Source organism: Hemitrygon akajei, chromosome 8, assembly GCF_048418815.1.
Source record: "Hemitrygon akajei chromosome 8, sHemAka1.3, whole genome shotgun sequence".
Classification (NCBI taxonomy): Eukaryota; Metazoa; Chordata; class Chondrichthyes; order Myliobatiformes; family Dasyatidae; genus Hemitrygon; species Hemitrygon akajei.
Genome location: NC_133131.1, coordinates 36,833,117 through 36,845,543, shown reverse-complemented (window position 1 = coordinate 36,845,543; position 12,427 = coordinate 36,833,117). Strand labels below are relative to the sequence as shown.

The window sequence follows — 12,427 nt, the reverse complement described above, 5'->3', positions numbered from 1 at the left end:
CTACCACTCAGTACAACGCTTACTTAAACATAATCACTGAATTCAAAGCTGCTCCCAGTCTGTGTTACTCTTTTTGATTATAAACCTGACTGCTATAATTGCATTATTTTAAACCTGGGGGCACTCTAACAGGTAGGTAGGTCCAGGCCTTGCTCAGTCTGCTGCACACCTATTGCTGGAACTTGACCTTATTGCCCTCTCATGGTAGAAGCTTGAATTTACTCCAGCTCCCCCATTCCTTCTGATCCAATCTAATTTGGCATCTGACACTGCAAATACCCTTGCGTATTCTGAGACAATTGCTTCACTCTTGTGATGTCACCTGTGGCTCTTTCAAATATAAACCAGGATTCTGATTGGACGGTGTCGAAAGCAGGGTCGTGGCGCAGTGCTGCAATTTAGCCTTGAGGAAAACAAACCTTGGGACGAAGGGCAGGGCAGCCAGGTTTTTAAAAAAAAACACAAATTAGACGGATTTCTGTGGAATGCCTTGAGGCAAGAGAAACAATGCATGAACAGGATGGTTAAAAGCTTACGTTGGAGTTTATATTTCTGAAATTATGACTGTCACAGGTAAACTCATAAAGATATTTGTGTATTCCATTATATCAGGCTTCTCCAGTTCATTGCATCGTACAATCATCTCCCAGACTGTTAAATCAAATATTTTAATGAAAAAAATTTAAATGATACGTTCTGAACTGAAAAATTGTGAAATTGGGTGTAATGATTAACTGCAGATTCACAAAAATAAACATAGCTGTAAATTTTAACTTGTGGGAGTATTCAAACGATGCAGTGAACAATCTGCCCTCACATCCAGGGCATTTTAATCCTTTGAGTGTTGTTTAAATACCTTGAAACTCCAGCTCACAAAGTCAACTTGAGTATATTAGAGCCATATACAGTATATTAGGCAAAGGCCATTCGTGTACAGGGAGCTTTAAGCGAGTCATGCATAGGGTGCAAGTAAATATTTGAAAGGGTGGATGAAGGTTAAAAAGTCTCCGAAGGATGGGCAGAGGAGGTTTAAGGTATTCATGTAAGACCTCCAATGTCTCCTATTCCTCATGAAAAAATATATTAATATTATTGCTGACGTCAGCTTTGACTGATGTAATCTGAGCTTTAGGACCAGCTCAAATTGCAGGCGTACCTAATGAAGGTATAAGGATGCTGCTGTAGATCACTGCTCCTCTGGACTCAGGAGCCCCTTAGATGTGGATCTCAGGTAAAATAGGCGTCAAAGTGTTTGGCAGCATGGGAAGAGAAATACGACAAACCCTAATAAACTGTGCGAAAGATTATGTTGGGGCATGGTGGATTGTGAACACGATGGCCCAGTTATCAATAATGGGATCATGACTTTTTCTTTAAGGACACAGCCAGATGCAGCAGGTCCCACCCTGGGGTCCACAGACCCCTCGGTTAATGGTAGAGATCCATGACTTAAAAAAGGTTGGGAACTGCTGGTTTATGGAGACATAACACTTGCAATGAAAACAAGCATCAATTGATCATAATCAATCAGGTACTGAATATAAAAGTTGGAAAGTCATGGCGTGGTTGTACTAGACCATAGCGAGGCTTGGAATATTATCTTCAGTTTTGGCCACTCTGCTACAGAAAATACATTATCAAACTGGAAAGAGTGCAGAAATATTTGCGAGGATGTTACCAGAACTCTGGACCCAGTTATAAGAAGAGGTTGGACAGGTTAGGATTATTTTTCTTGGAGCAAGACACTGAGAGATTATCTTATAGGAATGCATAAAACAATAGCATGCATGGATAGGGGGAGTGCACAATTTGTTTTCCAGGTTTGGGGAATCAAGAACGCGAAGGTATGGGGTTAAGATGAGAAGGTGTCAGTACCTCCAGTTGAACTCTGTCTTTTTGTTGTGTTTCCTCCTAGCCGTCAGTCTGTGGTTTTGTATTGCCATGGGCTCCTGTCTCCGTTCCTGCTCTACTCCGGCCCCTGTATCACTGAGTACTCCGCCTCTCTCCTGTTCTCATTATTACCTGTTTTGCTGCCACTTCTGTCTCATTGTGCTCCACCTATCATCTGCCTCTCTGTTTATTGATCAGTGTATTTCAGTCCTGTATTTTCACCTGTTTGTTGCTAGATAGTGCCAGTTTCCCCTAAGCCTTTCCAGCATTTGTATTTGTACTCTGTCTATCTGAATATCGACTCTGCCTGTTTCCCAATTCTAATTTTTGGATTTCTCCAGATGTTTTGATCTCTGCCTGAACTTTGACACTGACTTTGTTTGCGCCTTGGGGTTTGTTACTCGATTAATATCACTGTGTGCACAGTACTGGGTCTGCGATCGGATCCCTGCTCCAGCGCCCTGACAGAAGGAAAAGATTTACCAGGAACTTGAGGGGCAACGTTTTTTTAAACACAGAGGGTGGTACATATGTGGAATGAGCTAACAGATGGAAGAGGCTGAGGCAGGTACAATAACAACTTTAAAAAAACAATTAGACAGTTGCATAGATAGGAAAGATTTAGGTTATAGGTCATACAAAGGCAAATGGGATGACCTTGGTCAGTATAGACATTATGGACCTGTTTCCATGTATAATTCTAGAGAGACTGAAGGGCACAAAATTCATGATTTTGATGGGCTTGATGCTAAAATGACTCACAAGATGAGTTTATGGCATCTCACAGACATCAAGGTAAAATTATGTTCTTTAATAATACCCCTCCTCCTGAAGGCAAGGTGAGCTTTGGCCAAGTATAAACAAAATCAGCTAGCCTTGTTAGATGTGAGCAAAACTGGGATCGATTTATATCAAATGTGTTTTATTTTATAAAAAGCGCCTTTCTCATTAACAGATATATGATCAGGGAGATGCAGAATGAAAGTGATGGCAGAGGGAGGCAGAATAATGTAGCAGTTAGCATAATGCTATTACAGTGTGAGCAATCAGTGATCAGGGTTCAATTCTCACCACTGTCTGTAAGAAGCTTGTACATTCTTCCCTTGGCTGCGTGGATTTCCTCCAGATACCCCAGTTACCTCTCACATTCCAAAGATGTTGGGGTTAATAAGTTGCGGGCATGGCAACGCCTGTGGGCTGGCCCCAGCACATCTTCGGGCTGTGTTGGCCTTTAACACAAAGGATGCTTTTCACTGGATGCTTCAATATACATGTGAAAAATGAGACTAATCTTTATGCTTTTCTTTAAAACATTTAGTTGAGGGGCAAGGGGAATATGAGGACAAACATTTTTGAACAGGTAGTGACAAGATCTAGATATCATTAATAAGTGTTGGAAACAGAGAACTTGCATTTTCATAAAGATCTGGGGAGTCAAAACTAGAAATAAAATTTCGAGAATTGGAGAATAGAGCTGGGGAGTGGAACTAATTGCATTACCCTGCTGTATGAAGAAAAATACAAGATATACATCAAGGTTTGTAGACACCACACTGGAAGTTCTCTTACATGGAGGTGACAAGAAGGGGGTAGCTTCTCCCACTACTGGGAAGGGCAAGAATACCAGGCCAGACTGTAGGTAGCAAAGGTCAGTGCTGAGCAGGTGAACAGGTTGGCCATTGAAAACAAGACCTAGTTGCAATTCTATAATAAATTTATTGACCTGATCACAGTTGATCAGTAAGACTTAACCTCAAATCTTTCCAAGTCTTTGGATCATCACAACTCCAATCTCCATTGCTTTCCAACATCCTTCTCCAATCACTGAATCTTCTCTACTGTAACTGCACGTCTTCCAACAGATAATCCCATTGGTTCACGTCCTTTTCCCTCCACAATCACACTTTTCTATCCCTGTACACAAACCTTTGCAACTTCCTGGCAGTTCACACAGGAATATTCTTCCTTTCTTCAAGACAGGTTTTAGCTCAATACAAGGAACCGATGAGCACAAAAGCTGGGCAATCATCCCAGAAATTCTGCTACACAAGGTACAGTCCTGAGAGTGCAAACTGGTAAGTACCACCAATACTCAGAGAATTCCTCCCCCTTCATGGGATCTGTAGTGCAGGACTCCCCGGTACTTCTGTCAGACCATTGTCAAGGCATAAAAGCAATGGACAATGTCAGAATGAAGTGAGAAGATACAGTCAGTTCTGTGGACAATGCAGTGGATCCAATTTGCAGAGTTTACGTTGCCAGCTCAACAGTGAGTTCTTAGATTTGATCACTTTTAGTTCTTAAGTATGGAGGAAAGAGATATCCAGTGTTTTTTCCTTTATTTGTGCTTATTAGTCCAGGTTTTGATGTGCGGCAAATGGAAGTGGTACCTGACCAGGGGATAATAATTTACTATCAATGTCACAACCTCTCGTTCCAAAAACAAGTTCCAATCTGCATCTCAGCCCATTGAGAGAACTCAAGTTTGTCCATACCTTAAGGACCTTCAGCAGATGATCAACATCCTGCAACTCACCTCTTAGGGTGAAGACAGGAACCCCAAGGTTTGCTTCCAGATTAAAGATCAGACTAGCTTTTTTTATTTGTCACATCTACATCAAGATATACAGTGGAATACGTCATTCTTGTCAAATCAAATCAGCGAGGGTTGTGATGGGCAAGCAAGTGTCACCACACATTCAAAACCAACATAGCATGCACACAACACACTAATCTTAATCATACGTCTTTGGAACATGGGAGGAAACTGGAGCCTCCAGAGGAAACCCATGGGATCACAGGAAGAATGTACAAACACATTACAGACAGCGGCAGGGATTGAACCCCTGTCTTACCTTGGTTCTATTAATCATACGCCACTGTGACCATTAGTATTCAATCTCCTTTATTCATAATTGAAATATAAAGCTCTTGGTAAGGTTTTTTTTAGTGACCACTGATTATTTGCAATGGTGCTTGTTTAACCATAAGTGAAGAGAGTTGTAGTTAGGCTGATGTTCAATTAAAAACAGTCAAATGTCGGCAGCTTTTAGAATGAGTGAACAGGGTATTCCAAGAAGTGCAATTTAGTTGAAGGGTCCTAATAGAGGCACATATACTGTATTTATTGGGGTCTTACTGAGCAGGTTTTTGGCAAGTTCTCTAGTTGATTAGTTTTCTCCCAAGTCAACATGCATAATTTGACATAGTTCCAGCACAGCAGATCATAAAGAGATCCTGCAAGACATTGCACTGGAAAGCTGGGTAACTTCATATTGAATTTCTCTCTTTCGGGGCAAGGTAATTACATTTGGAAATGGCACCAAACTAGGAGGGGCAATAGGACTACAGCAGCCAGCTCAGAAACTACAGACGATCTGAACATATTATACCTTATATGTGGGCAAAATAATGACATTGATGTTCAATGCAGGCATGTCTAAATTATAGCAATTGCAATAAAAATGTGATACACACCCACCACAAAAAATGTTGAAATAATTAAGAAAAAACTGTTGGAGTCTTAGCATATTCAGCATTTGGCAGATTAGCAAAAGGGATTAAAAAGTTAAATTATCTAGCAAAATCTGTATCAGAAGATGTCTTAATTAATTCAAAAGCAACAAAAGTACTGTAGATGTTCAAAATCTGAAATTATAAACAAGGACATTTGGAAAAACACAGTGACTCAGTGCCTGTGGAGAGAGAAACAGAGTTATTGTTACAAGTACCTTTACTGAATAGACTATGTAAAGGAGAATGAATAAAAGAGTTGTATTAATAAAACACCTTAAAGTTATCTCAGGTTTTAAGTGCTTTGCAGTCAAAGGTACTTTTGAAGTGTACTTTCTATTTAGAATGGATCAACCCAGCAAAATGGATCCTTCCAGAAATGATCCCATCCCTGAATTTCTAATGGCCTTGGCTACAAAGTCATTCTGTATCATAAATAACAGAATTTGTTAGGTCATCTTAGTCATAACAAGCATGTTTCTAAATGTGTACATTAGAAACGTATTGGGCTTTTCACAAACAGAAGAGGAAGAATCCAATAAGCTGACAAGAGTTGGGATGTTTTAATTTGTCTTGAAGTCCAGCTCTCCCATTGTTAGATGGAGTTTTATAATCTTCTTTGGTTCTTCATTCTTCATTCTCTGGTAAATGGTATTTGCAACTTCAAATTAAAGATCAAATGCAGAGCACTGTAGATGGAAATTTGATTTAAATCTTTATTCTCTCCACAGATGCAGCTTGATGTGCTGAGCAATATCAGTGTCATTGTTTCTGCTTTTTGGTGCCCCGGGAACTTCAGTGCTTCACAGATCTTGCGATGCTTCAGGTAGGTCCTTCCAGTCTCAAACAAGGTGCATGTGCATGTGGCAACAGCAACCATGGGTGTGCATATTCAGTCACCTCAATGGGTGTATATCTCCAGCTCCGGGTTGGTGGGAGGCAATGGGAGAAGGCTTTTTGACTTACTGACCAGGCTGCCTCCAACATCATAGTGTCCTAGTCATTTACATAAATGACCATGGATTCCGGATAATTCAGGAGACGCCCCAGGTCGAGTATTATTTCCATAGTAAGAGCTCATAGCTGCTCGACTGGCTCTCTAGCAGGTCATGGGCAAACCAACACAATCGATAAACCTCCTGCAAATGCATATATTTATAGAAAGGACCTCTGTGCAGTCCTCAGAAACAGTCCTGTCCTCATTTCAGGGACATCTTCCAGAATCTGAATGAGGCTTAATATCGCCAACATATATCATGAAATTTGTTGTACAACATTGCAATACATAGTAATAAAAACTGTGAATTACAAAAAGTATATATTAAAAATAAATTAAATAATTCATGTAAAAACACAAGAAAAAAATACTGAGGAAGAGTTCATGAGTTCATTGTCTATTCAGACGTCTGATGGTGGAAGAAGCTGTTCCAGAATGGCAAGGGTGTTCATAGTGTATACAGAATTTCCCAGGACCACTTGCCTCCAGGGGACCAAGGGTCCAAACAGTTGTGAGATTGCGGGTGAGTAGTGCTAGATTTAAAATGCAAGCAGGGCCTGTTGAGACTTTCAGCTCAGCTGAGATCGAAAGAGCTGTTACTTGTGGTGAAAAGTACCAGATTTAAATAAGTGAGCAGGGCCTACCAGGACGTTCTGGTCAATATGAGTTCAGTTGGGTTACTGGGCAATTGGCAAGGGCCAAAAAGAAAGATAGATATAAATAGAGTGATCATTGTGGGATTGGCCATTGTATGAGTGGGGCAGAGTTAGGAGTGAGGACCTGAGGTCCCAGATGCCATTTTTGAAGTAGCCAGTGAGTGGGCCAGTGTAGGAGTCTGAGGGGTCTGGGGCTTTGGCAAGGAGACCCAGAAAAGTAGCAGGTAAAGTTGAAATATTTTTAATATAGTTGTTACCTAAAAATACCACATTACAACTAATTACATAAGGTAGAGAAGCAAATGATGTGTTGTAGTTGCATGATGTGAGAGCTGGTGGAGCCCATTGTGGTCTCTGGTGAGCACATCTGCAGCAAGCGTTAGTTGCTTGAGGAACTCGAGCTCAAAGTTGATGACCTGGAATCTGAGCTTCCAGCAGACCCTCCAACACTGAGATGCATCAGTTTCAGGCAGTAGTCACACCCGTTAGATTAAACACTTCAATTTCAGTCTGTGATCAGTGACAAAAGGGATCCAAGAGGTAGTGATCGAAGAGCCTCAGCCCTTGAACCTGCCCAATAGGTCTGAGATTGGTGTTCCCTGTAAGGATGGAAGTGGAGCCTACAGGAGGGATGAGCAACAGAATCATAAAACTATAGTTCAGGGAGCCATTCAAGAGCAGCGGTGGGGGCAGGTGTGTGGAGAGAAATGTAGTTGTAATAGGAAACAGTACAGTTAGGGGAATAGAGACAATTAGCTGTTGTAAAGATCAAGACTGTGTTGCCTACGTAGTGCTGATGTTCAGGACATCTCGTGTGTCCTGCAAAGGAATTTGGAGTGGGAGAGGAATGATCCAGTTGTCATCCATATAGGTACCAATGGCATTAGAAGAACAAGGAAAGAAATTCTGCCAAGGGAATTTGAGCAGCTAGAGATTAAATTAAATCATAAAACCAAAAAAATAATGATCTCCAGATTGTTACCTGATTCATGAGCAAATTAGCACAGGGTTCATACGATCAGAGAATGAATCAGAATCAGGTTTAGTATCACTGATGTTGTGAAATATGTTGTTTTCGGCAGCAGTACATTAAAAAACTATAAGACATATATAACAAATAAACAAGTACGCAAAAAGAGAGTAAAAATAGTGAGGGAGTGTTCATGGGTTGGTTCATTGTTCAGATATCTGATGATGAAGGAGCTCAGAGCTTGGTGTAGGAGAAGAGGGTCTGAGTTTGAGGGACATTAGCACCAGTATTGGGAAAGGAAGGGCTATTCCAAAAGCCCAGGGTCCATAGTATGAACCATGCTGGGACCAGCGGCCTGGTGAATTGCATAACCAGGGCTGTGATAGGATTTAAACTAAATAATAGCAGTTAGGTTCAACAGCTTGGAAAAGTATGGATAAAGGAAAATTGAGGGAGAGTGCAGGAGGTGTTACTGAAGTCTCCAGAATAAAGAATAAGATAAAAAGTTCAGAAAGGGATAAGAATTTCACCAGGCGAATCGGTGACAAAATTGAAAAGAAGAATGGTAAATATAGGACTGAAGGTATTATATTCAAAACACACACAGTTTTACTGAGGAGAAGGTGCTCGGGAAGCTGAAAGATCTGAAGGTGGATAAGTCACCTGGACCAAATGGACAACACACCAAGGTTTTGAAAGAAGTAGCTGAAGAGATTGTGAAAGCATTAGTAGCAATCTTTCAAGGATCACTAAATTCTGAAATGGTTCCGGAAGACTGGAAAATTGTAAATGGCACTCCACTCTAAAAAGGGAAGGAGGCAAAAGATGGGAAATATTAAGCCAGTTAGCCTGACTTCTGTGGGTTGCAAGATGTTAGAGTCCATTATGAAGAATGTTTTGGTGGTACTTGGAGACACATGTTAAAATAGGCCAAAGTCAGCATGGTTTCCTTAAGGTAGATAGATAGATAGATAGTTTATTCATCCCCATGGGGAAATTCAACATTTTTTCCAATGTCCCATACACTTATTGTAGCAAAACTAATTACATACAATACTTAACTCAGTAAAAATATGATATGCATCTAAAATCACCCTCTCAAAAAGCATTAATAATAGCTTTTAAAAAGTTCTTAAGTAGTTTACTTAAATATATTGAGTCCTAACCCCAGCACTTTAACATATCTTACTCCTGGCGGTCAGTGGATATTATTTACTTGGTTTTTCAGAAGGCCTCTGACAAGGTGCCACACGTGAGGCTGGTAAATAAGGTAAGAGCCCATGGTGTCACAGGAAAGATACTAGCATGGACATAAGATTGGCTGAAAAAAAGTTGAATTTCCCCATGGGAATGAATAAAGTATCTATCTATCTATCTATCTATCTGAATAGCCTATCAAGAAGTGGGAATAAAGGGAGCCTTTCCTGGTTGGCTGCTGGTTGCTAATGGTGTTCCGTAGGGCTCAGTCCTGGGTCTGCTTCTTTTCATGTTATATGTTAATGATCTGCATGACAGAATTGATGGCTTTGTGGCCAAGTTTGCAGATGAGACAAAAATAGGTGGAGGCATAGTGGGAATAACCTCACTGGAGAACTTCAAGAAGGCGACTCACCACCATATTCTCAATGAGCAATACGAGATGAAGATTAAATACTGACACACACATCCTGAAAAAAATTAATGACAATCAATACACATAGGTAACATTGGCCTGAAAACATATAATACTTGATCCCATTTCGCAGCTGTTGATTGTAGGCCACTTCAGCACTGACATGATGACTTTGTTGAAGGTAGTGCCATCTAGTGGCAATATTTGTTGATACCATTAATCCAACACCGTCCAGAGTTCAATGGTAAAAGATAAAGATTAGCTTTATTTGTCACATGCACACCCAAAACATACAGTGAAATGCATCATTTTGTGTCAATGACCAACATGGTCCAAGGATCGCCATGCTTCCATGCTTTACTAACCCATACATCTTTGGAGTGTGGAAGGAAACTGGAGCACCTGGAGGAAACCCATACTGCCGTGGGGAGAATGTACAAATTCCTCACCAAATGCGGTGGGAATTGAGCCCCAATCGCTGCCGCTGTAAAGTGTTATGAAAGTCACTATGCAACTGTGTTGTGTTGGACATGCAGAATCAGGTATATTATTACTGACATATGGAGTGAAATTAGCTGTTTTGCGGCAGCAGTGTAGTACAAATGCATAAAAATCACTGTTATTAAAAAAAAAGTAAATAAATAGCACAAGCCAAGAATAGTGAGGTACTGTTCATGAACCATTGGGAAATCCATGAGCAGACTCGAAGGGCCAAATGGTCTACTTCTGCACCTATTGTCTATTGTCAGACACCCTTTGGCTGCTTTCTTAGATATAGGAGTGGAACTGAGGGTGGGCTTCCGCTGCTGTAGCCCATCCACTTCCAGGTTTGATGTGTTGCGCATTCTGAGATGCTCTTCTACACACCACTGTGGTAACACGCAATTATTTGAGTTACTGTCACCTTCCTGTCAGCTTGAACCAGTCTTGTCATTCTCCTCTGACCTCGCTCATTAACAAGGCATTTTTTACCAACGGAACTGCCGCTCACTGGATGTTTTATTTGGGGTTTTTTTTGCACCATTTTCTATAAACATAGAAACCATGAGCATGAGAATTCCAGATCAGCAGTATCTGAGATACTCAATCTACCCTGACTGACACCACCAATCATTCCACTGACATCGTCACCTAGATGACAGTTCTTTCCCATTCTGATGTTTGGCTTGAACAACAACAGAACCTCTTGATTATTCTGCACGCTTTTATGCACCAAATTGCTGCCACGTGTTTGGCTGATTAGATGTTTGCATTAACAAGCAGGTGTACAGTTGTACCTAATATCATTAATGTTAATTTATGTTTGCCTTCATCTTGCAATGTGCTGTGTTGCTGCTTCAAAAAGCTGATTTTCATACCAAATCATATCATGTGTATGCTTGCTTATCACAACAATATAACTTGAAGTTGAACAGGTATTATAATGGATTTTCCAGGCACTTGATAAGCTTAAAGGAAGCACAGGGAATACAACAAAGTGACTTTCAAGAAAACACTGGAGTTAACAGATTCAACCGACCACAGATTGGGAAAATCCAGAAGTTCTCTTTCCAGCACTCATCGTTTAGCATGTACAGAATATTTTTTCCTGTCATTATTCCCTAAACAATACAGTATAACACCTATTTACATAGCATTTACATTGTATTAGGTATTATAAGTAATCTAGAGATGATTTAAAAGTACAGGCAGTCCCCGGGTTATAAATGAGTTCCGTTCCTGAGTCCGTCTTTAGTCGGAACAGGTACAGGTAATTAGCATCAATTAGTCAAACGTTTGTTTTAGTATATAGAATCTATTTTACCTTTCTATGCATATAAAACACTTAAGAAACATACGTATTTCAATAATTAAACCACTGTGTTGCTTAGTAATAATTGTAGCTTTCATCGGGGCAGGGCTTTTCACATGCTCAATTAAAATTGTTCCAATCATTGACTGACTGTAGCCTAACGCTTTTCCAATGACCAATGGTGTTTCACCTCTTTCCAATCACTTTACTGCTTCCACTTTATTTTCAATCATGATCGTGATTATTTTCCCGAACAGAAACACTGCAGGTTCAGAGCTGCACTGGGTCCTAAAGTCCACCACACTGAGACAGGTTAAATAAGGTCCGGGGTTCCGCTGGGTCCTAAAGACCACCGCACCAAGACAGGTTAAATAAGGGACTTGAGCATCCGTGAATTTTGGTATCTGCAGGGGGTCCCTGAACCAATCCCCCACGGATAAGGAGGGCCAACTGTACTTCCCTTCAAATATGCAAAGGAAGCAACCTGCACCATCCCAATCAGTACCTCGGTATAACAACAGAATCAGAATCAGGTTTGGTTTAGTGTCACCAGCAAATGTTGTGAAATTTGTTAACTTTGGAGCAGTGGTACAATGCAAAACATGAAATACAGAAAAAAATGAATCAAGGAAGCATATACATGTATATTAAATAGTTAGGTTAAAATAAGCAGCAGAAAAATGGAAATAAAGAAAAAGTAGTGAGATAAAAACAACACACACAAAATGCTGGTGGAACACAGCAGGCCAGGCAGCATCTATAGGGAGAAGCACTGTCGACGTTTCAGGCCGAGACCCTTCGTCAGGACTAACTGAAAGGAAAGATAGTAAGAGATTTGAAAGTAGTTGGGGGAGGGGGAAATGTGAAACGATAGGAGAAGACCGGAGGGGGTGGGATGAAGCTAAGAGCTGGAAAGGTGATTGGCGAAAGTGATACAGAGCTGGAGAAGGGAAAGGATCATGGGACGGGAGGCCTCGGGAGAAAGAAAGTGGGGAGG

At 40.7% G+C, this 12,427-nt stretch overlaps 1 protein-coding gene across 1 annotated transcript in view; it reads left to right on the top strand.

Moving 5' to 3' along the window:
* Positions 1-474: 474 nt before the first annotated feature.
* abhd11 (abhydrolase domain containing 11) overlaps positions 475-12,427 on the top strand; it is a 37,117-nt gene continuing 25,164 nt past the window's right edge. The window contains exons 1-2 of the mRNA XM_073053617.1: positions 475-573; positions 6,135-6,229. Coding sequence (XP_072909718.1) covers positions 6,135-6,229 — 95 coding nt within the window. The 5' untranslated portion in view covers positions 475-573. The remainder of the gene's footprint in view (positions 574-6,134; positions 6,230-12,427) is intronic.